Source organism: Fringilla coelebs (assembly GCF_963513975.1).
Source record: "Fringilla coelebs genome assembly, chromosome: 38".
Taxonomy (NCBI): domain Eukaryota; kingdom Metazoa; phylum Chordata; class Aves; order Passeriformes; family Fringillidae; genus Fringilla; species Fringilla coelebs.
In genome coordinates, this window is record NC_140064.1 from 340,576 (window position 1) to 368,437 (window position 27,862).

Sequence of the window (27,862 nt, forward strand, 5' to 3'; positions counted from 1 at the left end):
GACACCTGGGGGGACATTGGGGACACTGGGAACACACCTGGGGACACCTGGGGGGACACTGGGGACACACCTGGGGGGACAGCTGGGGACACCTGGGCACACCTGGGGGGACACCTGGGGACACTGGGGACACGTGGGGGGACACTGGGGACACACCTGGGGGGACACTGGGGACACTGGGAACACCTGGGGGGACACCTGGGGACACTGGGGACACCTGGGACACACCTGGGGACACCTGGGACACTGAGCACACACCTGGGCACACCTGGGGGGACACTGGGGACACACCTGGGCACACACCTGGGGGGACACCTGGGGGGACACACCTGGGGACACCTGGGATAGCTGGGGACACCTGGGACACACCTGGTGACACGTGGGGACACTGGGGACACACCTGGACACACCTGGGGGGACAACTGGGGACACACCTGGGGGCACACCTGGGATAGCTGGGGCCAGCTGGGGACACCTGGCATACCTGGGGACACACCTGGGGACACCTGGGACAAACCTGGGGGATGGGGACACACCTGGGCACACCTGTGACACTTGGGGACACACCTGGGGGCATACCTGGGCACACCTGGGGGCACACCTGTGACACCTGGGGGGGTGGGTACACACCTGGGGGCACACCTGTGACACCTGGGGGGGTGGGAACACACGTGGGCACACCTGGGGGCACACCTGTGACACAGGGGGACACACCTGGGCACACGTGTGACACTTGGGGACACACCTGGGGACACACCTGGGCACACGTGTGACACTTGGGGACACACCTGGGCACACACCTGGGCACAGGTGTGACACCTGTGCCGCCGTGTCCCCGCAGCCACCACGCCGGCCATGGAGCGACACCCGCGGCTGCAGCGGCAGCGCCGGCGACACCTGGTGCAGCAACGGCGACGGTACAGGTGAGCACAGGTGACACTGTGTCACCTGGGGGTGTGAAGGTACAGGTGTGTGTGTGTGACACCTTCAGGTGTGTGTGTGTGACACCTGGTGCAGCAACGGCGGCGCTACAGGTGAGCACAGGTGACACTGTGTCACCTGGGGGTGTGACAGGTACAGGTGTGTGTGTGTGACAGGTACAGGTGTGTGTGTGTGACACCTGGTGCAGCAACGGCGGCGCTACAGGTGAGGGACAGGTGACACTGTGTCACCTGGGGGTGTGACAGGTACAGGTGGGTGTGTGACAGGTACAGGTGTGTGTGTGTGACACCTGGTGCAGCAACGGCGGCGCTACAGGTGAGGGACAGGTGACACTGTGTCACCTGGGGGTGTGACAGGTACAGGTGGGTGTGTGACAGGTACAGGTGTGTGTGTGTGACACCTGGTGCAGCAACGGCGGCGCTACAGGTGAGGGACAGGTGACACTGTGTCACCTGGGGGTGTGACAGGTACAGGTGTGTGTGTGACAGGTACAGGTGTGTGTGTGACACCTTCAGGTGTGTGTGTGTGACAGGTACACGTGTGTGTGTGACAGGTACAGGTGTGTGTGTGTGACAGGTACAGGTGTGTGTGTGTGACACCTGGTGCAGCAACGGCGGCGCTACAGGTGAGGGACAGGTGACACTGTGTCACCTGGGGGTGTGACAGGTACAGGTGTGTGTGTGTGACAGGTACAGGTGTGTGTGTGACAGGTACAGGTGTGTGTGTGACAGGTACAGGTGTGTGTGTGTGTGTGACACCTGGTGCAGCAACGGCGGCGCTACAGGTGAGCACAGGTGACACTGTGTCACCTGGGGGTGTGACAGGTACAGGTGTGTGTGTGTGACACCTGGTGCAGTAATGGCGGCGCTACAGGTGAGGGACAGGTGACACTGTGTCACCTGGGGGTGTGACAGCCTCAGGTGTGTATGTGTGACAGGTACAGGTGTGTGTGTGACACCTTCAGGTGTGTGTGTGACAGGTACAGGTGTGTGTGTGTGACACCTTCAGGTGTGTGTGTGACAGGTACAGGTGTGTGTGTGTGACAGGTACAGGTGTGTGTGTGACAGGTACAGGTGTGTGTGTGTGACACCTGGTGCAGCAACGGCGGCGCTACAGGTGAGCACAGGTGACACTGTGTCACCTGGGGGTGTGACAGGTACAGGTGTGTGTGTGACAGGTACAGGTGTGTGTGTGACACCTTCAGGTGTGTGTGTGTGACAGGTACAGGTGTGTGTGTGACAGGTACAGGTGTGTGTGTGTGACAGGTACAGGTGTGTGTGTGACACCTGGTGCAGTAATGGTGGCGCTACAGGTGAGGGACAGGTGACACTGTGTCACCTGGGGGTGTGACATCCTCAGGTGTATGTATGACACCTTCAGGTGTGTGTGTATGACACCCCAGGTGTGTATGTCCCCAGATGCCCCTCAGGTGTGCCCAGGTGTGCTCAGGTGTGTGCTCAGGTGTGTGACCAGGTGTATCCCCAGGTGTGCCCAGGTGTGTCCCCAGCTCTCCCCAGGTGTGCCCAGGTGTCCCCAGGTCTGTTCAGGTGTTCTCAGGTGTGTCCCCAGGTGTATCTCCAGCTGTCCCCAGGTGTCCCTAGGTGTGTGCCCAGGTGTCCCCAGGTGTGCCCAGGTGTCCCTAGGTGTCCCCAGGTGTATCCCCAGGTGTGCCCAGGTGTGTCCCCAGCTGTCCCCAGGTGTGCTCAGGTGTATCCCCAGCTGTCCTCAGGTGTGCTCAGGTGTGCCCAGGTGTGCTCAGGTGTGCCCAGGTGTGCTCAGGTGTATCCCCAGCTGTCCTCAGGTGTGCCCAGGGGTGCTCAGGTGTGCTCAGGTGTGCCCAGGTGTGCTCAGGTGTATCCCCAGGTGTGCCCAGGTGTGCTCAGGTGTGCCCAGGTGTGCCCAGGTGTGCTCAGGTGTGCCCAGGTGTGCCCAGGTGTGCCCAGGTGTATCCCCAGGTGTGCCCAGGTGTGCTCAGGTGTGTCCCTCCCCAGGCTGGCCCCGTTCGCCCCCGGCCTGCCCTGGGCGCTGCCCCTGGGGACGCCGCTGGAGCCCGACCTGAGCTACTCGTGGGCCAAGGCCTCGGCCTTCTACCTGAGGGGCAGCGCCGCGTGAGTGACCACTGAGTGACCACTGAGTGACCACTGAGTGACCACTGAGTGACCACTGACCACTGAGTGACCAATGACCCACCCTGACCATCCCTGACCCACCCCGACCTGAGCTACTCGTGGGCCAAGGCCTCGGCCTTCTACCTGAGGGGCAGCGCCGCGTGAGTGACCACTGAGTGACCACTGAGTGACCACTGAGTGACCACTGAGTGACCACTGACCACTGAGTGACCCTCAGTGACCACTGAGTGACCACTGACCCACCCCAACCATCCCTGACCCCCAAGTGACCACCGAGTGACCACTGACCCACGCCGACCTGAGCTACTCGTGGGCCAAGGCCTCGGCCTTCTACCTGAGGGGCAGCGCCGCGTGAGTGACCACTGAGTGACCACTGAGTGACCACTGACCCCTGAGTGACCACTGAGTGACCACTAACCACTGAGTGACCCTCAGTGACCACTGAGTGACCACTGACCCACCCCAACCATCCCTGACCCCCAAGTGACCACCGAGTGACCACTGACCCACGCCGACCTGAGCTACTCGTGGGCCAAGGCCTCGGCCTTCTACCTGAGGGGCAGCGCCGCGTGAGTGACCACTGAGTGACCACTGAGTGACCACTGACCACTGACTGACCACTGAGTGACCCTGAGTGACCACTGAGTGACCACTGACCCATCCTGACCCCTGAGTGACCACTGAGTGACCGCTGAGTGACCACTAACCCCTGAGTGACCACTGACCACTGAGTGACCGCTGACCCCTGAGTGACCACTGACCCCTGAGTGACCCCTGAGTGACCACTGACCTCTGAGTGACCCCTGAGTGACCAAGTGACCCCTGAGTGACCCCTGGATGACCACTGACCACTGACCACTGACCCTTCCCTGACCGACCCTTTCGGACCCCAAACCTGCCCCTGGCCACGCCCTGCCCCAGTGTCCCTGCTGTCCTCGATGTCCCCAAATGTCCCCAATGTCCCCAATGTCCCCAACCCCCCCAATGTCCCCAGTGTCCCCAATCCCCCCATTGCCCCCAGTGCCCCCTTGGTGTCCCCAATGTCCCCAACGCCCCCAGTGTCCCCGCTGTCCCCAGTCCCCCCAGTGTCCCCAATCCCCCCGCTGTCCCCACTGTCCCCAATTCCCCCAATGTCCCCAATGTCCCCAGTGTCCCCAATGTCCCCAATGTCCCCTATCCCCCCAGTGTCCCCAGTGTCCCCAGTCCCCCCACTGTCCCCAGTCCCCCCAGTGTCCCCAGTGTCCCCAATGTCCCAAATCCCCCAGTGCCCCCTTGGTGTCCCCAGTCCCCCCAGTCCCCCCCAGTGTCCCCAGTCCCCCCAGTCCCCCCAGTGTCCCCAGTGTCCCCAATCCCCCCAGTGCCCCCTTGGTGTCCCCAATGTCCCCAGTGTCCCCACTGTCCCCAATTCCCCCACTGTCCCCAATGTCCCCAGTGTCCCCAGTGTCCCCACTGTCCCCAATTCCCCCACTGTCCCCAATCCTCCCAGTGTCCCCGCTGTCCCCAATCCCCCCAATGTCCCCAATTCCCCCAATGTCCCCAATCCCCCCAGTGTCCCCTCTGTCCCCAATCCCCCCAGTGTCCCCAGTGTCCCCGCTGTCCCCAGTGTCCCCAGTGTCCCCTGTGTCCCCAGTGTCCCCAATGTCCCCAGTGTCCCCAGTGTCCCCAGTGTCCCCAGTGTCCCCACTGTCCCCAGTGTCCCCAGTGTCCCCTGTGTCCCCAGGAACCTGGAGGCCAAGCTCCGGGGGTTCCTGGCCCAGCCCAGCTCGTGGCCCAGCGTGGAGGCCATGACCAGAGTGTTCCGCTGCTTCCACACGCCCGTCACCGGTGGGGACACCGGGGACACCGGGGGGACACTGGGGGGACACTGGGGACACGGGGGACACTGGGGGGATTGGGGACATTGGGGGGATTGGGGACATTGGGGGGAATGGGGACACCGGGGACACGGGGGACATTGGGGACACTGGGGACATTGGGGGGATTGGGGACATTGGGGACATTGGGGGGATTGGGGGGATTGGGGGCAGTGGGGACATTGGGGACACTGGGGACACCGGGGACACCGGGGACACTGGGGGGGATTGGGGATATTGGGGACATTGGGGGGATTGGGGACACTGGGGGCACTGGGACATGGGGGGGATTGGGGGGATTGGGGGCAGTGGGGACACTGGGGACAGTGGGGACATTGGGGGATTGGGGACATTGGGGACATTGGGGACATTGGGAGGGATTTGGGACACTGGGAGGACACCGGGGGGATTGGGGGTACCGGGGACACTGGGGACACTGGGGACATTGGGGGGACATTGGAGGCTTTGGGGGGGGATTGGGGACAGTGGGGACACTGAGGGGACTGGGGACCCTGGGGACATTGGGGACAGCGGGGGGATTGGGGGCAGTGGGGACATTGAGGACATTGGGGACACTGGGGACACCGGGGACACCGGGGGGACACTGGGGACACTGGGGACATTGGGGGGATTGGGGACAGTGGGGACACTGGGGACACTGGGGGGTATTGGGGGCACTGGGGACATTGGGGACATTGGGGGGATTGGGGGCTTTGGGGGGGATTGGGGACACTGGGGACATTGGGGACAGTAGGGACACTGGGGACAGTGGGGGGACATTGGGGGGATTGGGGACAGTAGGGACACTGGGGGGACAGTGGGGACATTGGGAGGGGTTGGGGACACTGGGGACAGTGGGGATTGGGGACACTGGGGACACTGGGGACACTGGGGGGATTGAGGACACTGGGGAGATTGGGGACAGTGGGGACACTGGGAACACTGGGGGGACACTGGAGGATTGAGGACAGTGGGGACACTGTCGGGACATCAGGGACATTGGGGACACTGGGGAGATTGGGGACATTGGGGGACATTGGGGACATTGGGGGGTTTGGGGGGGATTGGGGACACTGGGAGGACATTGGGAGTGATTGAGGGCACTGGGGACATTGGGGACATTTGGGACATTGAGAGGGATTGGGGACACTGGAGACATTTTGGACATTGGGGACATTGTGGGGATATTGGGGACACTGGGGACATTGGGGACATCGAGTAGCTTGGGGACATTGGGGGGGTTGGGGACATTGGGGACATTGGGGACTTTGGGCACTTTGGGAGGTCGCAGTGACGCTGTGGGGACATCAGGGACATCAATGGGATCGGAGACATTAGGGTGTCAGGAGGTCTTGGTGACATTGGTGACACCGAGGTGACATTGAAGAGACAACCGGGGGTGGCACAGGGGACACGAGGCGGGCGCAGGAATTTGGGGGATCCCAAAGGGGACACGGGGCGATTTCGGGAATCCCAAAATTCTGGGGGTCCTGAGGGGTGTCACAGCAGTTGGGGGGTGTCCCCAAAGTGTCCCTAAAGTGTCCCCAAATGTCCCCAAATGTCCCCAAATGTCCCCAAATGTCCCCAGAGTACGTGGTGCGGCACTGGCAGGAGGACGCGTTTTTCGGGGTGTCCCCAAGGTGTCCCCAATGTCCCCAAAGATGTCCCCAAATGTCCCCAGAGTACGTGGTGCGGCACTGGCAGGAGGACGCGTTTTTCGGGGAGCAGTTCCTGAGCGGGGTGAACCCCGTCCTGCTGCGCCGCTGCCGCCGCCTGCCCCCCAACCTGCCGCTGGCCGAGGCCGCCGTGGCGCCCAGCCTGGGCCCGGGGACATCCCTGCAGAGAGAGATGGAGGTGAGGCACCCCAAAAACCCTAAAAAACACCCCAAAAACACCCCAAAAACACCCCAGAAACACCAAAAACACCCCAAAACAAACACCCCCAACCTGCCGCTGGCCGAGGCCGCCGTGGCGCCCAGCCTGGGCCCGGGGACATCCCTGCAGAGGGAGATGGAGGTGAGGCACCCCAAAAACACCCCAAAAACACCCCAAAAACCCTAAAAAACACCCCAAAAACACCCAGAAACACCCCAGAAACACCAAAACCGCCCCAAAACAAACACCCCCAACCTGCTGCTGGCCGAGGCCGCCGTGGCGCCCACCCTGGGCCCGGGGACATCCCTGCAGAGGGAGATGGAGGTGAGGGACCCCAAAAACACCCCAAAAATACCCCCAAAATACCCCAAAAACCCTAAAAAACCACCCCAAAAATACCCCAAAATCATCAAAAACCCGAAAATCCTAAAAAACCCCAAAACCGCCCCAAAACCGCCCCAAACAAACCTTGAGGCCGTGGTGGCGCCGAGCCTGGGCCCGGGGACCAGCCTGGAGAGGGAGATGGAGGTGAGGGACCCCAAAAACCCTAAAACACACCCCAAAAACCCTAAAAAACACCCCAAAAATACCCCAGAAACACCCCAAAAATCCCCCAAAATCCCCCAAACCCCACACATCCCTGAAACCTCAAACACCCCAAAAACCCCAAACACTCCAAAAACCCCAAACACCCCATAAACCCCAAAAACCCCGAATATCCCCAAAATCCCCAAGCACCCCAAAAACCCCCAAAATCCCCAAGCGCCCCAAAAACTCCTCAAAAATCCCCAAACACCCCAAAAACCCCAAACACCCCAAAAAACCTCAAAACACCCGAAAACCCCAAACACCCCAAAAATCCCAAAACTCCCAAAAATCCCCAAACACTCCAAACACCTCAAAACCTCAAACACCCCAAAAATCCCCAAATACCCCAAAAACCCCCAAACCCCAAACACCCCCCAAAACCCCAAACACCCCAAAAACCCCAAATACCCCAAAAATCCCAAAAACCCTCAAAAATCCCAAAAATCTCCAAACACCCCAAAATCCCCAAACAACCCAAAACCCCCAAAACACCCCAAACACCCCAAATATCCCCAAACACCCCAAATATCCCCAAACACCCCAAAAACCCCAAACCCCCCAAAAACCCCAAAATCTCCAAACACCCCCAAGCACCCCAAAAATCCCCAAACACCCCCAAAACCCCAAACACCACAAATATCCCCCAAAACGCCACAAATCCCCAAACACCCCAAATATCCCAAAAACCCCAAAATTCCCCAAACACCCCAAAAATCCCAAAACCCCCAAAACCCCCAAAAATCCCCAAACCCCAAACACCCCAAAAATCTCAAAAACCCCAAAAAAACCCAAACACCCCAAAAATCCCCAAAACCCCAAACACCTCAAAAACCCCAAATACCCCAAAAACCCCCAAACCCCAAACACCCCCCAAAACCCCAAACACCCCAAAAACCCCAAATACCCCAAAAACCCCCAAAATCCCCAAAACCCCAAAAACCACCAAACACCCCAAAAAACTCCAAAACACCCCAAAACTGCAAATGCCCCAAATATCCCCAAACACCCCAAAAACCCCAAACACCCCAAATATCTCCAAGCACCCCAAAAACCCCAAGCACTCCAAAAACCCCCAAAACACCCCAAACACCCCAAAAATCCCAAAACCCCCAAAAACCCCAAACACCCCAAAAACCCAAAAAAACCCCAAAAACCCCCAAAAATCCCCAAACGCCCCAAATATCCCCCAACACCCAAAACACCCCAAAAATCCCAAACACCCCAAAACCCACTAAAACCCCCAAAATCCCCAAACACCCCAAAAAACCCCAAAAAACCCCAAAAAACCCCAAATCCCCCAAATCTGGGAGTTGAACTGGGAAATGAGGGGGGATCCGAAGGTTTGGGGGAGCCCAGACCTGGGGTACCCCCGGATTTTGGGGTCCCCCTGATTTGGGGGTGCCCCCCAGGCAGGGAAAACCCATCAGGGCAATTATGGGGTGCTGGGATTTGGGATTTTTTCCTGTGATTTTGGGGCTTTTTATGGGATTTTGGGGTTTTTTATGGGATTTTGGGTTTTTTAATGGGATTTTGGGTTTTTTTAGCATTTGGGGGATCCCAGCCCGGGGGTACCCCCGGATTTCGGGGTCTCCCTGATTTTGGGGTGCCCCCCAGGCAGGGAACATCCATCAGGGCATTTATGGGGTCCTGGGATTTGGGGTTTTTTATGGGATTTTGGGGTTTTTAATGGGATGTTGGTTTTTTTTAATGGGATTTTGGCATTTTTTAATGGGATTTCGGGGTTTTTTGGGATTTGGGGGATCCCAGCCCGGGTGTGCCCCCGGATTTTGGGGTCCCCCTGATTTTGGGGTGCCCCCCAGGCAGGGAACATCAACCTGGGCAATTATGGGGTGCTGGGATTTGGGGTTTTTAATGGGATTTTGGGTTTTTTATGGGATTTTGGGTTTTTTATGGGATTTTGGGGTTTTCCTGGGATTTGGGGGATCCCAGCCCGGGTGTACCCCCGGATTTTGGGGTCCCCCTGATTTTGGGGTGCCTCCCAGGCAGGGAACATCTACCTGGCCGATTATGGGGTGCTGCAGGGGCTCCCCACGGCGCTCATCGACGGCCGCCCCACCTTCGTGGCCGCCCCCCTGTGCCTGCTGCACCAGCGCCCCGACGGCGAGATGCTGCCCCTCGCCATCCAGGTGAGCCCCAAAACCCCAAAAATGACCCCAAAACCCCCAAAATCCTCAAAAACCGACCCCAGAAACCCCCAAAACCCAAAAAACTGACCCTAGAAACCCCAGAAACCCCAAAAACCTTCAAAACCCCAAAACCGACCCGAAAAACCCCAAAACCCTGAAAGTGACCCCAAAAACCCCAAAAGGCACCCCAAAAACCCCAAAAGTGACCCCAAAAACTCCAAAAGGGACCCCAAAAACCGACCCCAGAAACCCCAAAAACCCAAAAAACCGACCCTAGAAACCCCAGAAACCCCAAAAACCGACCTCAAAAACCACAAAAGGGACCCCAAAAATCCAAAAACTGACCCCAGAAACCCCAAAAACCAACCCCAGAAACCCCAAAACTGACCCCAAAAACCCCAAAAACCGACCCCAAAAACCCCAAAAACCGACCCCAGAAACCCCAAAAATCGACCCCAAAAATCCGAAAAACCGACCCCAAAAACCCCAAAACCAACCCCAGAAAGCCCAAAACCCCCAAACCGACCCCAGAAACCCCAAAAACCCCCAAAACCAACCCCAAAAACCTCAAAAACCCCAAAACCGACTCCAAAAACCCCAAACACCCAAAAAGGGACCCCAAAACCCCAAAAACCGACCCCAGAAACCCCAAAAACCGACCCCAAAACCCCCCAAAACCCCAAAACTGACTCCAGAACCCCCAAAACCGACCCCAAAACCCCAAAAATGGTGGAGCTGAGAATGGGGAGGAGTGGGGGAGATGCTGCCCCTCGCCATCCAGGTGAGCCCCAAAACCCCAAAAATGACCCCAAAAACCCCCAAAACTGACCCCAGAAACCCCAAAAACCAAAAAAACTGACCCTAGAAACCCCAGAAACCCCAAAACCCCCCAAAACCCCAAAACCGACCCGAAAAACCCCAAAAACCCTGAAAGTGACCCCAAAAACCCCAAAAGTGACCCCAAAAACTCCAAAAGGGACCCCAAAGACCGACCCCAGAAACCCCAAAAACCCAAAAAACCGACCCTAGAAACCCCAAAAACCCAAAAAACCGACCCTAGAAACCCCAGAAACCCCAAAAACCCCCAAAACCCCAAAACCGACCCGAAAAACCCCAAAACCCTGAAAGTGACCCCAAAAACCCCAAAAGGGACCCCAAAAACCCCAAAAGTGACCCCAAAAACTCCAAAAGGGACCCCAAAAACCGACCCCAAAAACCCCCAAAACCGACCCCAGAAACCCCAGAAACCCCAAAATCCAACCCCAGAAACCCTAAAAACCGACCCTAGAAACCCCAGAAACCCCCAAACCGAACCCAGAAACCCCAAAAATTACCCCCAAAACCGACCCTAGAAACCCCAGAAACCCCAAAAACCGACCCCAGAAACCCCAAAAATCGACCCCAAAAACCACAAAAACCCAAAAAACTGACCCCAAAAACCCCAAAACCCCCAAGACCGACCCCAGAAACCCCAAAACCAACCCCAAAAACCTCAAACACCCAAAAAGGGACCCCAAACCCCCAAAAACTGACCCCAGAAACCCCAAAAACCGACCCCAAAAACCCCCAAAACCGACCCCAAAACCCCCCAAAACCCCAAAACTGACTCCAGAACCCCCAAAACCGACCCCAAAACCCCAAAAATGGTGGAGCTGAGAATGGGGAGGAGTGGGGGAGATGCTGCCCCTCGCCATCCAGGTGAGCCCCAAAACCCCAAAAACCCCAAAATGGACCCCAAAAACCCCCCAAAACCCCAAAAACCGACCCCAGAAACCCCAAAAACCCCAAAACCCGACCCCAGAAACCCCAAAAACCGACCCCCCTGTGCCTGCTGCACCAGCGCCCCGACGGCGAGATGCTGCCCCTCGCCATCCAGGTGAGCCCCAAAACCCCAAAAACCCCAAAATGGACCCAAAAACCCCAAAAAACGACCCCAGAGACCCCAAAAACCCCAAAATCCGACCCCAAAACCCCAAAAACCGACCCCAGTAACCCCCAAACCGACCCCAAAAACCTCAAAAACCCCCAAACCGACCCCAAAAACCTCAAAAACCCCAAAACCGACCCCAAAAACCCCAAAAAACGATCCGAGAAACCCAAATAACCCCAAACCGACCCCAGAAACCCCAAAAACCCCCAAACCGACCCTAGAAACCTCCAAACCCCCCCAAAATGGAACCCCAAAACCCCAAAAACCCCAAAACTGACCCCAAAACCCCCCAAAAAGGGACCCCAAAACCCGAAAAGGTGCCCAAAAATGGACCCGGACCCCAAAAAAGAATCCTCTGACCTTTGGGGTCCCCCTGACCCTTTTGGGGTCCCTGTGAGGGTTTGGGGTGCCCCTTTTGGGGTTCCCCTGTCCCTTTTGGGGTTCCCCTGTCCCTTTTGGGATCCCCCTGACCCTTTTAGGATCCCCTGACCATTTTTGGGTTCCCTTTGACCCTTTTGGGGTACGAACCTTTCAGGTTCTCACGGACAGTTTGGGGTCCCTGTGATGGTTTTGGGGTGCCCCTTTTGGGGTTCCCCTGACGGTTTTGGGGTTCCCCTGACCCTTTTGGGGTTCCCCTGACCCTTTTGGGGTTCCTCTCATGGTTCAGTTCCCCCCTGACCCTTTTAGGATCCCCCTGACCCTTTTGGGTTCCCTTTGACCCTTTTGGGGTACGAACCTTTCAGGTTCTCACGGACAGTTTGGGGTCCTTGTGATGGTTTTGGGGTGCCATTTTTGGGGTTCCCCTGACCCTTTTGGGGTTCCCCTGACCCTTTTGGGGTTCCCCTGACGGTTTTGGGGTCCCTCTGATTATTTTGGGGTCCCTCTGATACTTTTGGGGTCCCTCTCATGGTTCAGTTCCCCCTGACCCTTTTGGAATCCCCCTGACCCTTTTAGGATCCCCCTGACGGTTTTGGGTTCCCTTTGGGCTACGAACATTTTGGGATCCCCTGCCCCATTTGGGATCCCTTTGAGAATTTGGGGTGCCCCTTTTGGGGTTCCCCTGACCCTTTTGGGATCCCCCTGACCCTTTTGGGGTTCCCCTGACCCTTTTGGGGTCCCTCTCATGGTTCAGTTTCCCCCTGACCCTTTTGGGTTCCCTTTGACCCTTTTGGGGTACGAACCTTTCAGGTTCTCACGGACAGTTTGGGGTCCTTGTGATGGTTTTGGGGTGCCATTTTTGGGGTTCCCCTGACGCTTTTGGGGTTCCCCTGACGGTTTTGGGGTCCCTCTGATTATTTTGGGGTTCCTCTAATGGTTCAGTTTCCCCCCTGAGTCTTTTGGAATCCCCCTGACCCTTTTAGGATCCCCTGACGGTTTTGGGTTCCCTTTGACCCTTTTGGGGTACGAATCTTTCAGGTTCTCACGGACAGTTTGGGGTCCCTGTGATGGTTTTGGGGTGCCATTTTTGGGGTTCCTCTGACCCTTTTGGGGTCCCCCTGACCCTTTTGGGGTTCCCCTGATGGTTCTTGGGGTCCCTCTCATGGTCCAGTTTCCCCCTGACGGTTTTGGTACTCCCTTTGAGGCGCGAGTATTTAGGGATCCCCTGACCCATTTGGGATCCCTTTGAGGTTTTGGGGTGCCATTTTTGGGGTTCCCCTGACCCTTTTGGGGTTCCCCTGAAGGTTTTGGGGTTCCCCTGACCCATTTGGGATCCCTTTGAGGGTTTGGGGTGTCCCTTTTGGAATCCCCCTGACCCTTTTGGGTTCCCTTTGACCCTTATGACGCACAAACATTTTGGGATCCCCTGCCCATTTGGGGTCCCTTTGAGGATTTGGGGTGTCCCTTTTGGGGTTCCCCTGTCCCTTTTGGGGTTCCCCTGACCCTTTTGGGGTTCCTCTGACCCTTTTGGGGTCCCTCTCATGGTTCAGGTTCCCCCCTGACCCTTTTAGGATCCCCCTGACGGTTTTGGGTTTCCTTTGACCCTTATGACGCACAAACATTTTGGGATCCCCTGCCCATTTGGGATCCCTTTGAGGATTTGGGGTGCCATTTTTGGGGTTCCCCTGACCCTTTTGGGGTTCCCCTGATACTTTTGGGGTTCCCCTGATGGTTCTTGGGGTCCCTCTCATGGTTCAGTTTCCCCCTGACCCTTTTGGGTTCCCTTTGACCCTTTTGGGTCCCCTTTGGGGTAGGAACGTTTTGGGATCCCCTGACCTATTTGGGGTCCCTGTGAGGGTTTGGGGTTCCATTTTTGGGGTTCCCCTGACCCTTTTGGGGTCTCTCTCATGCTTCAGGTTCCCTCCTGACCCTTTTAGGATCCCCCTGACCCTTTTAGGATCCCCTGACCTTTTTGGGTTCCCTTTGACCCTTTTGGGGTACGAACCTTTCAGGTTCTCACGGACAGTTTGGGGTCCCTGTGATGGTTTTGGGGTGCCATTTTTGGGGTTCCCCTGACCCTTTTGGGGTTCCCCTGACGGTTTTGGGGTCCCTCTGATTATTTTGGGGTCCCTCTGATACTTTTGGGGTCCCTCTCATGGTTCAGTTCCCCCCTGACCCTTTTGGAATCCCCCTGACCCTTTTGGGGTACGAACCTTTCAGTTTCTCACGGACAGTTTGGGGTCCCTGTGATGGTTTTGGGGTGCCATTTTTGGGGTTCCCCTGATCCTTTTGGGATCCCCCTGACCCTTTTGGGGTTCCCCTGATGGTTCTTGGGGTTCCCCTCATGGTTCAGGTTCCCCCCTGACTCTTTTGGAGTTCCCCTGACCCTTTTAGGATCCCCCTGACGGTTTTGGGTTCCCTTTGACCCTTTTGGGGTACGAACCTTTCAGGTTCTCACGGACAGTTTGGGGTCCTTGTGATGGTTTTGGGGTGCCATTTTTGGGGTTCCCCTGACCCTTTTGGGATCCCCCTGACCCTTTTAGGGTTCCCCTGACCCTTTTGGGGTTCCTCTCATGTTTCAATTTCCCCCCTGACTCTTTTGGAATCCCCCTGACCCTTTTAGGATCCCCCTGACCTTTTTGGGTTCCCTTTGACGCTTTTGGGGTACGAACCTTTCAGGTTCTCACGGACAGTTTGGGGTCCCTGTGATGGTTTTGGGGTGCCATTTTTGGGGTTCCCTTGACCCTTTTGGGATCCCCCTGACCCTTTTGGGGTTCCCCTGATGGTTCTTGGGGTCCCTCTCATGGTTCAGTTCCCCCCTGACCCTTTTGGGTTACCTTTGACCCTTTCGGGTCCCCTTTGGGCTACGAACATTTTGGGATCCCCTGCCCATTTGGGATCCCTTTGAGGATTTGGGGTGCCATTTTTGGGGTTCCCCTGACCCTTTTGGGGTTCCCCTGACCCTTTTGGGGTTCCCCTGACCCTTTTGGGGTTCCCCTGATACTTTTGGGGTTCCCCTGACCCTTTTGGGGTCCCTCTCATGGTTCAGTTCCCCCCTGACCCTTTTGGGTTCCCTTTGACCCTTTCGGGTCCCCTTTGGTGTAGGAACCTTTTGGGATCCCCTGACCCATTTGGGATCCCTGTGAGGGTTTGGGGTGCCCCTTTTGGGGTTCCCCTGACCCTTTTGGGGTTCCCCTGTCCCTTTTGGGGTTCCCCTGACCCTTTTGGGGTTCCCCTGACCCTTTTGAGGTTCCCCTGACCCTTTTGGGGTCCCTCTCATGGTTCAGTTTCCCCCTGACCCTTTTAGGATCCCCCTGACCCTTTTGGGTTCCCTTTGACGCTTTTGGGGTACGAATCTTTCAGTTTCTCACGGACAGTTTGGGGTCCTTGTGATGGTTTTGGGGTGCCCCTTTTGGGGTTCCCCTGCCCCTTTTGGGGTTCCCCTGACGGTTTTGGGGTCCCTCTGATTATTTTGGGGTCCCTCTCATGGTTCAGTTCCCCCCTGACCCTTTTGGAATCCCCCTGACCCTTTTAGGATCCCCCTGACGGTTTTGGGTTCCCTTTGGGCTACGAACATTTTGGGATCCCCTGATCCTTTGGGATCCCTTTGAGAGTTTGGGGTGCCCCTTTTGGGGTTCCCCTGATCCTTTTGGGGTTCCCCTGACCCTTTTGGGTTCCCTCTCATGGTTCAGTTCCCCCCTGACGGTTTTGGGTTCCCTTTGACCCTTTTGGGGTACAAACCTTTCAGGTTCTCACGGACAGTTTGGGGTCCCTGTGATGGTTTTGGGGTGCCATTTTTGGGGTTCCCCTGACCCTTTTGGGGTTTTTCTCACCCTTTTGGGGTGTCCCAGCTGTCGCAGGAGCCGGGCCCCGAGTCGCCGCTGTTGGTGCCGCAGGACCCGCCGTGGCTCTGGGCACTGGCCAAGGCCTGGGTGCCCCTGAGCCTTTTGGGGTCCCTGTGATGGTTTGGGGTGCCCCTTTTGGGGTTCCCCTCACCCTTTTGGGGTTCCCCTGACGTTTTTGGGGTGTCCCAGCTGTCGCAGGAGCCGGGCCCCGAGTCGCCGGTGTTCGTGCCGCAGGACCCGCCGTGGCTCTGGGCGCTGGCCAAGGCCTGGGTGCGCAGCTCCGAGTTCCACGTGCACGAGGCTCTGACTCACCTGCTGCGCGCTCACCTGCTGGGGGAGGTGTTCGCCCTGGCCACGTTGAGGCAGCTGCCGCCCCAGCATCCTCTCTTCAAGGTAACACACACCCTAAAAAATATAAAATCCTAAAAAAATCCTGCTCTGAAAGCATAAAATCCTAAAAAATCCTGCTCTGAAAGCTCTAAATCCCAAAAAAATCCTGCTCTGCAAGCTCCAAAACTCAAAAAGATCCCACTCTGAAAGCACAAATTCCCCCAAAAATCCTGCTCTGAAAGCTCCAATACCCAAAACCCCCCAAAAAATCCCACTCTGAAATCTTCAAATCCTAAAAAAATCCCGCTCTGAAAGCACAAAACCCCAAAAAAAATCCTGCTCTGAAAGCATAAAATCCTAAAAAATCCTGCTCCGAAAGCTCTAAATCCTAAAGAATCCTGCTCTGAAAACCTCAAAACCCAAAAACCCCCAAAAGTCCCACGCTGAAAACCCCAAAACACAGAAACCCCAAAACACAAAAACCCCCAAAAAATCCCACTCTGAAACCTAAAAACCCAAAAAAATCCCGCTCTGAAACCTAAAAACCCAAAAAAATCCCGCTCTGAAAGGTCCAAAACCCAAAAACCCCCAAAAAATCCCACTCTGAAAGCTCCAAATCCTAAAAAATCCCGCTCTGAAAGCTCCAAATCCCAAAAAATCCTGCTTTGAAAGCTCCAAATCCCAAAAACCCCCAAAAAAACCCACGCTGAAAACCCCAAAACCTAAAAACCACAAAAAAATCCCACTCTGAAAGCTCAAAACTCAAAAAATCCCCGAAAAATCCTGCTCTGAAAACCCCAAAACCCAAAAACCACAAAAAATCCTGCTCTAAAAACCCCAAAACCCAAAACCCCCAAAAAAAACCCCGCTCTGAAAGCTCTAAATCCTAAAAAATTCCCGCTCTGAAAGCTTTAAATCTTAAAAAATCCTGCTTTGAAAGCTCCAAATCCTAAAAAAATCCCTGGTCTGAAAGCTCCAAATCCCAAAAAATCCTGCTTTGAAAGCTCCAAATCCCAAAAACCCACGCTGAAAACCCCAAAACCTAAAAACCACAAAAAAATCCCGCTCTGAAAGCTCAAAACTCAAAAAATCCTGCTTTGAAAACTCCAAATCCCAAAAAAATCCTGCTCTGAAACCCTCAAAACACAAAATCCCCAAGAAATCCTGCACTGAAAGCCCTAAATCCCAAAAAAATCTCACTCTGAAAGCACAAAACCCTAAAAAAATCCCACTTTGAAAACCCTAAATCCTAAAAAAATCCCGCTCTGAAAGCTCCAAAACCCAAAAAGATTCTGCTCTGAAAACCCCAAAACACAAAACCCCCAAAAAATCCCGCTCTGAAAGGTCTAAATCCTAAAAAATCCCACTCTGAAACCCAAAACCCCAAAAAAATCCCACTCTGAAAGCTCCAAATCCTAAAGATATCACACTGTGAAAACCCCAAAACACAAAAACACCCCCCAAAAAAACTCAAAAATCCTGCTCTGAAAACCCAAAACCCCAAAAAAATCCTGCTCTGAAAACCCCAAAACGCAAAAACCCCAAGACACAAAAGCCCCCAAAAAATCCCACTTTGAAAGCTCTAAATCCTAAAAAATCCTGCTCTGAAAGCACAAAATCCTAAAAAATCCTGCTCTGAAAGGTCTAAATCCCAAAAAAATTCTGCTCTGAAAACACCAAAACTCAAAAAATCCCCGAAAAATCCTGCTCTGAAAACACCAAAACTCAAAAAATCCCCGAAAAATCCTGCTCTGAAAACCCCCAAACACAAAAACCTAAAAAAATCCCGCTCTGAAAGCTCCAAAACCCAAAGAGATCCTGCTCTGAAAGCTCCAAATCCCAAAAAATTCCCACTTTGAAAGCTCAAAACCCAAAAATCCCAAAAAAATCCTGCTCTGAAAGCTCCAAAACTCGACAGCCCCAAAAAATCCCACTTTGAAAACCCTAAATCCTAAAAAAATTCCTCTCTGAAAACCCTAAATCCTAAAAAATCCCACTGTAAAACCCCCAAAACCCAAAATCCCCAAAAAAATCCCACTCTGAAAACCCCAAACCACAAAAAATCCCTGGTCTGAAAGCCTCAAAACTCAAAAAATCCCACTTTGAAATCTCCAAACCCAAAAAAATCCCTCTCTGAAACTCCCAAATACTAAAAAGATTCCGCTCTGAAAACCCTAAATCCTAAAAAATCCCGCTCTGAAAACCCCAAAACCCAAAATCCCCAAAAAATCCCGCTTTGAAAGCTCCAAAACCCAAAAAAATTCCACTCTGAAAACCCCAAACCCTAAAAAAATCCCACCCCAAAACCCCAAACCCCAAAAAATCCAAATCCTAAAAATCCCAAACCCCAAAAACCCCAAAGCCCAAAAAATCTAAATCCTAAAAACCCCAAACCCCAAAAAATCCTCACCCCGAAAACCCCAAACCCCAAAAAATCCAAATCCTAAAAAAACCCCAAACCCCAAAAACCCCAAAGCCCAAAAACCCCAAACCCCAAAAAATCCAAATCCTAAAAAAACCCCAAACCCCAAAAACCCCAAAACCCAAAAAATCCCAAATCCCCCAAAAACCCCAAATCCCCCCAAAAAAATCCACCCTAAAACCCCCAAAACCCCAAATCCTAAAAACCCCAAACCCCAAAAAACCCCCATTAATTGCCCCTCCCCGTTAATTGCCCCTCCCCATTAATTGCCCCATTAATTGCCCCTCCCCGTTAATTGCCCCGTTAATTGCCCCCCCCAATTTATTGCCCCATTAATTACCCCATTAATTGTCCCTCCCCATTAATTGCCTGGTTAATTGCCCCCATTAATTGCCCCATTTATTGCCCCCCCCGTTAATTCCCCCTCCCCATTAATTGCCCTCCCCCATTAATTGCCCCATTAATTGCCCTCCCCCATTAATTGCTCCATTAATTGCCCTGTTAATTGCCCCTCCCCGTTAATTGCCCCTCCCTGGTAATTGCCCCGTTAATTGCCCCTCCCCGTTAATTACCCCATTAATTACCCCGTTAATTGCCCCCCAGCTGCTGGTGCCCCACACCCGGTTCACGGTGCCCTCCCCCGTTAATTACCCCGTTAATTACCCCGTTAATTATCCCCTGCCGTTAATTACCCCGTTAATTACCTCGTTAATTACCCCGTTAATTGCCCCGTTAATTGCCCCCCTCCCCAGCTGCTGGTGCCCCACACCCGGTTCACGGTGCCCTCCCCCGTTAATTACCCCGTTAATTACCCCGTTAATTGCCCCACAGCTGCTGGTGCCCCACACCCGGTTCACGGTGCCCTCCCCCGTTAATTACCCCGTTAATTACCCCGTTAATTACCCCGTTAATTACCCCGTTAATTGCCCCCCTCCCCAGCTGCTGGTGCCCCACACCCGGTTCACGGTGCCCTCCCCGTTAATTACCCCGTTAATTACCCCGTTCATTACCCCGTTAATTACCCCCCAGCTGCTGGTGCCCCACACCCGGTTCACGGTGCCCTCCCCCGTTAATTACCCCGTTAATTACCCCGTTAATTGCCCCCCAGCTGCTGGTGCCCCACACCCGGTTCACGGTGCCCTCCCCGTTAATTACCCCGTTAATTACCCCGTTAATTACCCCGTTAATTGCCCCCCAGCTGCTGGTGCCCCACACCCGGTTCACGGTGCCCCCCCCCGTTAATTACCCCGTTAATTACCCCGTTAATTACCCCGTTAATTACCCCCACAGCTGCTGGTGCCCCACACCCGGTTCACGGTGCCCTCCCCCGTTAATTACCCCGTTAATTACCCCGTTAATTACCCCGTTAATTACCCCCCAGCTGCTGGTGCCCCACACCCGGTTCACGGTGCAGATCGGGGCCCTCGCCCGGCGCTTCCTGCTCAACCCCGGGGGGGTCTTTGACCGGGTACGGGGGGGGCACCGGGAGGGGTAACGGGGGTACCGGGGGTACCGGGGGGGTAACGGGGGTACCGGGGGGGTCTTTGACCGGGTACGGGGGGGCACCGGGGGGGGGCAAACGGGAGGGGTAACGGCGGGGAAACGGGGGGGTAATGAGGGGGGTACCGGGGCGGGAACGGGGGAAAACGGGAGGGGTACCAGGGGGGTACCGGGGGGGGTCTTTGACCGGGTACGGGGGGGGCACCGGGAGGGGTAACGGGGGGAAAACGGAGGTACCGGGGGTACCGGGGGAGGAAACCGGGAGGGGGGAAACGGGGGGTACCGGGGGTGGGTACCGGGGGGGGACTGGTGGGGCACAGGGAGGGATACAGGGCGGGGGGAACCGGGAGGGGAAAACGAGGGAAAACAGGAGGGGTACCGGGAGGGTAACGGGGGTACCGGGGGGGTCTTTGACCGGGTACGGGGGGGGGGAAACCGGGAGGGTAACGGGGGGAAAACCGGGGTACCGGGAGGGTAACGGGGGTACCGGGGGGGTCTTCGACCGGGTACGGGAGGGGCACCGGGGGGAAACCGGGAGGGGAAAACGGGGGGAAACCGGGGGTACCGGGGGGAAAACGGGGGTACCGGGAGGGTAACGGGGGGGTAACGGGGGTACCGGGAGGGTAACGGGGGTACCGGGGGGGATAACGGGGGGGGGGTTACAGGGGGGTACCGAGGGGAATAACGGGGGTACGGGAGGGGCACCGGGGGTGGTACCGGGAGGGTACGGGAGGCGGAACCGGGGGGGATAACGAGGAGGTACGGGGGGGGGGGGACCGGCGGGGTTCCGGGAGGGCACCGGGGGTGGTACCGGGGGGGCACCGGGAGGGGTAACGAGGGGGTACCGGGGGGGGGAACCGGGGGGGCACCGGGGGGCGGGATTTGGGCAGGAATTGCGGGATTTTGGTGACATTGAGGTGTCCCCTCGATGTCCCCACGATGTCCCCGCGATGTCCCCAATGTCCCCTCGCTGTCCCCAGGTGGTGGCGCGGGGGCTGCTGGCACCTCTGGGGCGGGATTTGGGTGGGAATTGGGCGGGAATTGCCGGATTTGGGTGGAAATTGCGGGATTTTGGTGACACCGGGGCGGGATTTTGGTGTCCCCACGATGTCCCCGCGGTGTCCCCAATGTCCCCTCGGTGTCCCCAGGTGGTGGCGCTGGGCTGGCGGGGGCTGCTGGCACCGCTGGGGCGGGATTTGGGTGGGAATTGCGGGATTTGAGTGGGATTTGGGGTAGAAATTGCGGGATTTTGGTGACATTGAGGTGTCCCCTCGATGTCCCCGCGGTGTCCCCAATGTCCCCTCGGTGTCCCCAGGCGGTGGCGCTGGGCCGGCGGGGGCTGCTGGCGCTGGTGGCGCGGGGGCTGCGGGAGCTGCGCTGGCGCTCGCTGGTGCTGCCGCGGGACCTGCGACACCGCGGGGTGGCGGCCACCAAGCGCCACCACTTCGCCAGCGACGCCACCAAGGTGTGGCGGGCCATCCGCAGGTGGGGACACTCGGGGACACCCGGGGGACACCTGGGACACCCCCGCACAGACACCGCCCCCCCGATGTCCCCTCAATGTCCCCTCAATGTCCCCTCAATGTCCCCTCAATGTCCCCAATGTCCCCAATCCCCCAATGTCCCCCCAATGTCCTCTCAATGTCCCCAGTGTCCCCAGTGTCCCCTCAATATTCCCAATGTCCCCAATCCCCCCAATGTCCCCGCCATGTCCCCAATGTCCCCTCAATGTCCCCAATGATGTCCCCTCAATGTCCCCAATGTCCCCCCAATGTCCTCTCAGTGTCCCCAATGTCCCCAGTGTCCCCAGTGTCCCCAGTGTCCCCTCAATATTCCCAATGTCCCCAATCCCCCCAATGTCCCCTCCATGTTCCCAATGTCCCCTCCATGTCCCCAGTGTCCCTCAATGTCCCCCACTGTCCCCAATGTCCCCTCAATGTCCCCACTGTCCCCTCCGTGTCCCCAGTGTCCCCTCAATGTCCCCAGTGTCCCCAATGTCCTCTCAATGTCCCCAGTGTCCCCCCAATGTCCCCTCAATATTCCCAATGTCCCCTCAATGTCCCCAATCCCCCAATGTCCCCGATGTCCCCAGTGTCTCCTCAATGTCCCCTCAAAGTCCCCAATGTCCCCAGTGTCCCCTCAGTGTCCCCTGCATGTCCCCAGTGTCCCCAATCCCTCCAATGTCCCCAATGTCCCCAAGGATGTCCCCAATGTCCCCAGGTTTGTCCGCTCTGTCCTCTCTATTACCCGTCTGTCTGTCCGTCTGTCTGTCCCAGGTTTGTCCGCTCTGTCCTCTCTCTCTATTACCCGTCTGTCTGTCCGTCTGTCTGTCCCAGGTTTGTCCGCTCTGTCCTCTCTCTCTATTACCCGTCTGTCTGTCCGTCTGTCTGTCCCAGGTTTGTCCGCTCTGTCCTCTCTCTCTATTACCCGTCTGTCCGTCTGTCTGTCTGTCCCAGGTTTGTCCGCTCTGTCCTCTCTCTCTATTACCCGTCTGTCTGTCCGTCTGTCTGTCCCAGGTTTGTCCGCTCTGTCCTCTCTCTCTATTACCCGTCTGTCCGTCTGTCTGTCCAGGTTTGTCCGCTCTGTCCTCTCTCTCTATTACCCGTCTGTCCGTCTGTCTGTCCAGGTTTGTCCGCTCTGTCCTCTCTCTCTATTACCCGTCTGTCCGTCTGTCTGTCCAGGTTTGTCCGCTCTGTCCTCTCTCTCTATTACCCGTCTGTCCGTCTGTCTGTCCCAGGTTTGTCCGCTCTGTCCTCTCTCTCTATTACCCGTCTGTCTGTCCGTCTGTCTGTCCCAGGTTTGTCCGCTCTGTCCTCTCTCTCTATTACCCGTCTGTCTGTCCGTCTGTCTGTCCCAGGTTTGTCCGCTCTGTCCTCTCTCTCTATTACCCGTCTGTCTGTCCGTCTGTCTGTCCCAGGTTTGTCCGCTCTGTCCTCTCTCTCTATTACCCGTCTGTCTGTCCGTCTGTCTGTCCCAGGTTTGTCCGCTCTGTCCTCTCTCTCTATTACCCGTCTGTCTGTCCGTCTGTCTGTCCCAGGTTTGTCCGCTCTGTCCTCTCTCTCTATTACCCGTCTGTCCGTCTGTCTGTCCCAGGTTTGTCCGCTCTGTCCTCTCTCTCTATTACACGTCTGTCCGTCTGTCTGTCCCAGGTTTGTCCGCTCTGTCCTCTCTCTCTATTACCCGTCTGTCTGTCCGTCTGTCTGTCCCAGGTTTGTCCGCTCTGTCCTCTCTCTCTATTACCCATCTGTCTGTCCGTCTGTCTGTCCCAGGTTTGTCCGCTCTGTCCTGTCCCTCTATTACCCGTCTGTCCGTCTGTCTGTCCCAGGTTTGTCCGCTCTGTCCTCTCTCTCTATTACCCATCTGTCTGTCCGTCTGTCTGTCCCAGGTTTGTCCGCTCTGTCCTGTCTCTCTATTACCCGTCTGTCTGTCCGTCTGTCTGTCCCAGGTTTGTCCGCTCTGTCCTCTCTCTCTATTACCCGTCTGTCCGTCTGTCTGTCCCAGGTTTGTCCGCTCTGTCCTCTCTCTCTATTACCCGTCTGTCTGTCTGTCTGTCCCAGGTTTGTCCGCTCTGTCCTCTCTCTCTATTACCCGTCTGTCTGTCTGTCCGTCTGTCCCAGGTTTGTCCGCTCTGTCCTCTCTCTCTATTACCCGTCTGTCCGTCCGTCTGTCTGTCCCAGGTTTGTCCGCTCTGTCCTGTCTCTCTATTACCCGTCTGTCTGTCCGTCTGTCTGTCCCAGGTTTGTCCGCTCTGTCCTCTCTCTCTATTACCCGTCTGTCTGTCCGTCTGTCTGTCCCAGGTTTGTCCGCTCTGTCCTCTCTCTCTATTACCCGTCTGTCCGTCTGTCTGTCCCAGGTTTGTCCGCTCTGTCCTGTCTCTCTATTACCCGTCTGTCTGTCCGTCTGTCTGTCCCAGGTTTGTCCGCTCTGTCCTCTCTCTCTATTACCCGTCTGTCCGTCTGTCTGTCCCAGGTTTGTCCGCTCTGTCCTCTCTCTCTATTACCCGTCTGTCTGTCCGTCTGTCTGTCCCAGGTTTGTCCGCTCTGTCCTCTCTCTCTATTACCCGTCTGTCTGTCCGTCTGTCTGTCCCAGGTTTGTCCGCTCTGTCCTCTCTCTCTATTACCCGTCTGTCTGTCCGTCTGTCTGTCCCAGGTTTGTCCGCTCTGTCCTCTCTCTCTATTACCCGTCTGTCTGTCCGTCTGTCTGTCCCAGGTTTGTCCGCTCTGTCCTCTCTCTCTATTACCCGTCTGTCTGTCCGTCTGTCTGTCCCAGGTTTGTCCGCTCTGTCCTCTCTCTCTATTACCCGTCTGTCTGTCCGTCTGTCTGTCCCAGGTTTGTCCGCTCTGTCCTCTCTCTCTATTACCCGTCTGTCTGTCCGTCTGTCTGTCCCAGGTTTGTCCGCTCTGTCCTCTCTCTCTATTACCCGTCTGTCTGTCCGTCTGTCTGTCCCAGGTTTGTCCGCTCTGTCCTCTCTCTCTATTACCCGTCTGTCTGTCCGTCTGTCTGTCCCAGGTTTGTCCGCTCTGTCCTCTCTCTCTATTACCCGTCTGTCTGTCCGTCTGTCTGTCCCAGGTTTGTCCGCTCTGTCCTCTCTCTCTATTACCCGTCTGACGCCGCCGTCGGTGCCGATCCGGAGCTCCAGGCCTGGGTGGGCGAAATCTTCCGGAAGGGATTCCTGGGCAGGCGGCGCTCAGGTGAGCTCAGGTGGGCACAGGTGGGCACAGGCGGGGCACAGGTTGCATGGGAGGGGCTCAGGTGGGCACAGGTGGGCACAGGTGGGCATGGGTGGGGCATGGGGGGCACAGGTGGGCACAGGTGGGCATGGGCGGGGCTCAGGTGGGCATGGGCGGGGCTCAGGTGGGCACAGGTGGGGCACAGGTGGGCACAGGTGGCATGGGCGGGGCTCAGGTGGGCACAGGTGAGCTCAGGTGGGCACAGGTGAGCCCTCAGGTGGGCACAGGTGAGCACAGGTGACCCCTCAGGTGAGCACAGGTGGGCACAGGTGAGCCCTCAGGTGGGCACAGGTGGGCACAGGTGAGCCCTCAGGTGGGCACAGGTGAGCACAGGTGACCCCTCAGGTGAGCACAGGTGGGCACAGGTGAGCCCTCAGGTGAGCTCAGGTGGGCACAGGTGAGCCCTCAGGTGGGCACAGGTGAGCACAGGTGAGCTCTCAGGTGAGCTCAGGTGGGCACAGGTGGCATGGGCGGGACTCAGGTGGGCACAGGTGAGCTCAGGTGGGCACAGGTGAGCCCTCAGGTGGGCACAGGTGAGCACAGGTGAGCCCTCAGGTGAGCTCAGGTGGGCACAGGTGAGCCCTCAGGTGGGCACAGGTGGGCACAGGTGGCATGGGCGGGGCTCAGGTGGGCACAGGTGGGCACAGGTGACCCCGCCCCCGTGCCCAGGTGTGCCGTCCCACCTGGACTCCGTGCGCGGCCTCGTCACCTTCGTCACCACCGTGATCTACACCTGCTCCGCCCACCACGCTGCCACCAACAGCGGCCAGGTGAGTGACCACTGAGTGACCACTGAGTGACCACTGAATGACCACTGAATGACCAGAGTGACCACTGAGTGACCACTGACCGCTGAGTGACCACTGAGTGACCACTGAGTGACTAGAGTGACCACACTGACCACTGAGTGACCAGAGTGACCACTGACCACTGACCTGAGTGACCACTGAGCGACCACTGATCTGAGTGATCACTGAGTGACCACTGAGTGACCACTGACCACTGAGAGTGACCACTGAGTGACCACTGATCACTGAGTGACCACTGAGTGACCACTGAGTGACCACTGAGTGACCACTGACCACTGAGTGACCACTGAGTGACCATAGTGACCACTGACCACTGAGTGACCGCTGAGTGACCACTGAGTGACCACTGAGTGACCACTGACCACTGAGTGACCACACTGACCACACTGACCACTGACCACTGAGAGTGACCAGAGTGACCACTGAGTGACCACTGAGTGACCACTGACCACTGAGTGACCGCTGAGTGACCACTGAGTGACCACTGAGTGACCACTGACCACTGAGTGACCACTGAGTGACCAGAGTGACCACTGAGTGACCACTGACCACTGAGTGACCACTGAGTGACCACTGACCGCTGAGTGACCGCTGAGTGACCCCTGAGTGACCACTAAGTGACCACTGAGTGACCACACTGACCACACCACCCCCTTCCCCCCCGGGCGGTTTTGGGGCGCTGGGGGGGATTTGGGGAAGGGGCTGGGGGGGTCTGTGGGGTTTTGGGCTCTCTCAGGTTTTGGGGTCCCTCTCTCCATTTTTGGGGTCCCTCTCTGACATTTTTGGGGTCTCTCTCCTCATTTTTGGCGTTTCTCTGTCACTTTTGGGGTCCCTCTCCCCATTTTCGGGGTCCCTCTCTCCATTTTCGGGGTCCCTCTCCCCATTTTTGGGGTCTCTCTGTAACTTTTGGGGTCTCTCTGTCACTTTTGGGGTCCCTCTCCCCATTTTTGGGGTCCCTCTCCCCATTTTTGGGGTTTTTCTCCATTTTTCCCCCAGTTTGAGCTGTCGGCGTTCCCCCCGAACGCGCCGGCCGCCATGCGCGCGCCCCCTCCCCGTTTTTGGGGTCTCTCTCCCCATTTTCGGGGTCCCTCACCCCATTTTCGGGGTCCCTCTCCCCATTTTCGGGGTCCCTCTCCCCATTTTCGGGGTTCCTCTGTGATTTTTCCCCAGTTTGAGCTGTCGGCGTTCCCCCCGAACGCGCCGGCCACCATGCGCGCGCCCCCTCCCCATTTTTGGGGTCCCTCTCCCCATTTTTGGGGTCCCTCTCCCCATTTTCGGGGTCCCTCTCCCCATTTTTGGGGTCCTTTTCCATTTTTTCCCCAGTTTGAGCTGTCGGCGTTCCCCCCGAACGCGCCGGCCGCCATGCGCGCGCCCCCTCCCCGCTCCAAGGGTCTCTCCCTCCCATTTTCGGGGTCCCTCTCCCCATTTTCGGGGTCTCTCTCCCCATTTTTGGGGTCCCTCTCCCCATTTTCGGGGTCCCTCTCCCCATTTTCGGGGTCTCTCTCCCCATTTTCGGGGTCTCTCTCCCCATTTTTGGGGTCCCTCTCCCCATTTTCGGGGTCCCTCTCCCCATTTTTGGGGTCTCTCTGTGATTTTTTGGGCTCTTCTCTCGCTCATGATTTTAGGATCTCTCTCCCCATTTTTGGCGTCTCTCTGTCACTTTTGGGGTCTCTCCCTCCCATTTTTGGGGTCCCTCTCCCCATTTTCGGGGTCTCTCTCCCCATTTTCGGGGTCCCTCTCCCCATTTTTGGGGTCCTTTTCCATTTTTTCCCCAGTTTGAGCTGTCGGCGTTCCCCCCGAACGCGCCGGCCGCCATGCGCGCGCCCCCTCCCCATTTTTGGGGTCTCCCCATTTTCGGGGTCCCTCTCCCCATTTTCGGGGTCTCTCTCCCCATTTTTGGGGTCCCTCACCCCATTTTCAGGGTCCCTCTCCCCATTTTCGGGGTCCCTCTGACACTTTTGGGGTCCCTCTCTCTCCATTTTTTGCCCCATTTGAGCTGTCGGCGTCTGACATTTTTGGGGTCTCTCTCCCCATTTTCGGGGTCTCTCTACCCGAATTTGGGCTCCTCTCTCGCTCATGATTTTGGGATCTCTCTCCCCATTTTCAGGGTCCCTCTCCCCATTTTCGGTGTCCCTCTCCCCCATTTTTGGGGTCCTCTCTCACTCATGAATTTGGGGTCTCTCTCCCCCATTTTTGGGGTCTCTCTCTCCCCATTTTCGGGGTCTCTCTCCCCATTTTTGGGGTCTCTCTCCCCGTTTTTGGCTCAGTTTGATCTCTGACATTTTTGGGGTCTCACCCCCATTTTTAGGGTCTCTCTGTAACTTTTGGGGTCTCTCTGTCACTTTTGGGGTCCCTCTCCCCATTTTTGGGGTCCCTCACCCCAT

At 56.7% G+C, this 27,862-nt stretch overlaps 1 protein-coding gene across 9 annotated transcripts in view; it reads left to right on the forward strand.

Moving 5' to 3' along the window:
* Nucleotides 1–27,862, forward strand: part of LOC311164856 (polyunsaturated fatty acid lipoxygenase ALOX15B-like) — a 43,885-nt gene that overhangs the window by 9,371 nt on the left and 6,652 nt on the right. For 6 of the 9 annotated variants that reach the window (XM_084224484.1, XM_084224483.1, XM_084224485.1 and 3 more), the window contains 10 exons: nt 842–923; nt 2,934–3,050; nt 4,792–4,895; nt 6,606–6,778; nt 9,391–9,534; nt 15,877–16,080; nt 19,821–19,907; nt 21,255–21,424; nt 24,509–24,630; nt 25,339–25,439. In XM_084224484.1, the coding sequence (XP_084080610.1) occupies nt 842–923; nt 2,934–3,050; nt 4,792–4,895; nt 6,606–6,778; nt 9,391–9,534; nt 15,877–16,080; nt 19,821–19,907; nt 21,255–21,424; nt 24,509–24,630; nt 25,339–25,439 (1,304 nt within the window). Of the gene's footprint in view, nt 1–841; nt 924–2,933; nt 3,051–4,791; nt 4,896–6,605; nt 6,779–9,390; nt 9,535–15,876; nt 16,081–19,820; nt 19,908–21,254; nt 21,425–24,508; nt 24,641–25,338; nt 25,440–26,474; nt 26,531–26,801; nt 26,868–27,862 lie in introns of those variants that run through there. The other 3 variants (XM_084224491.1, XM_084224490.1, XM_084224489.1) reach the window with 3 other exon arrangements.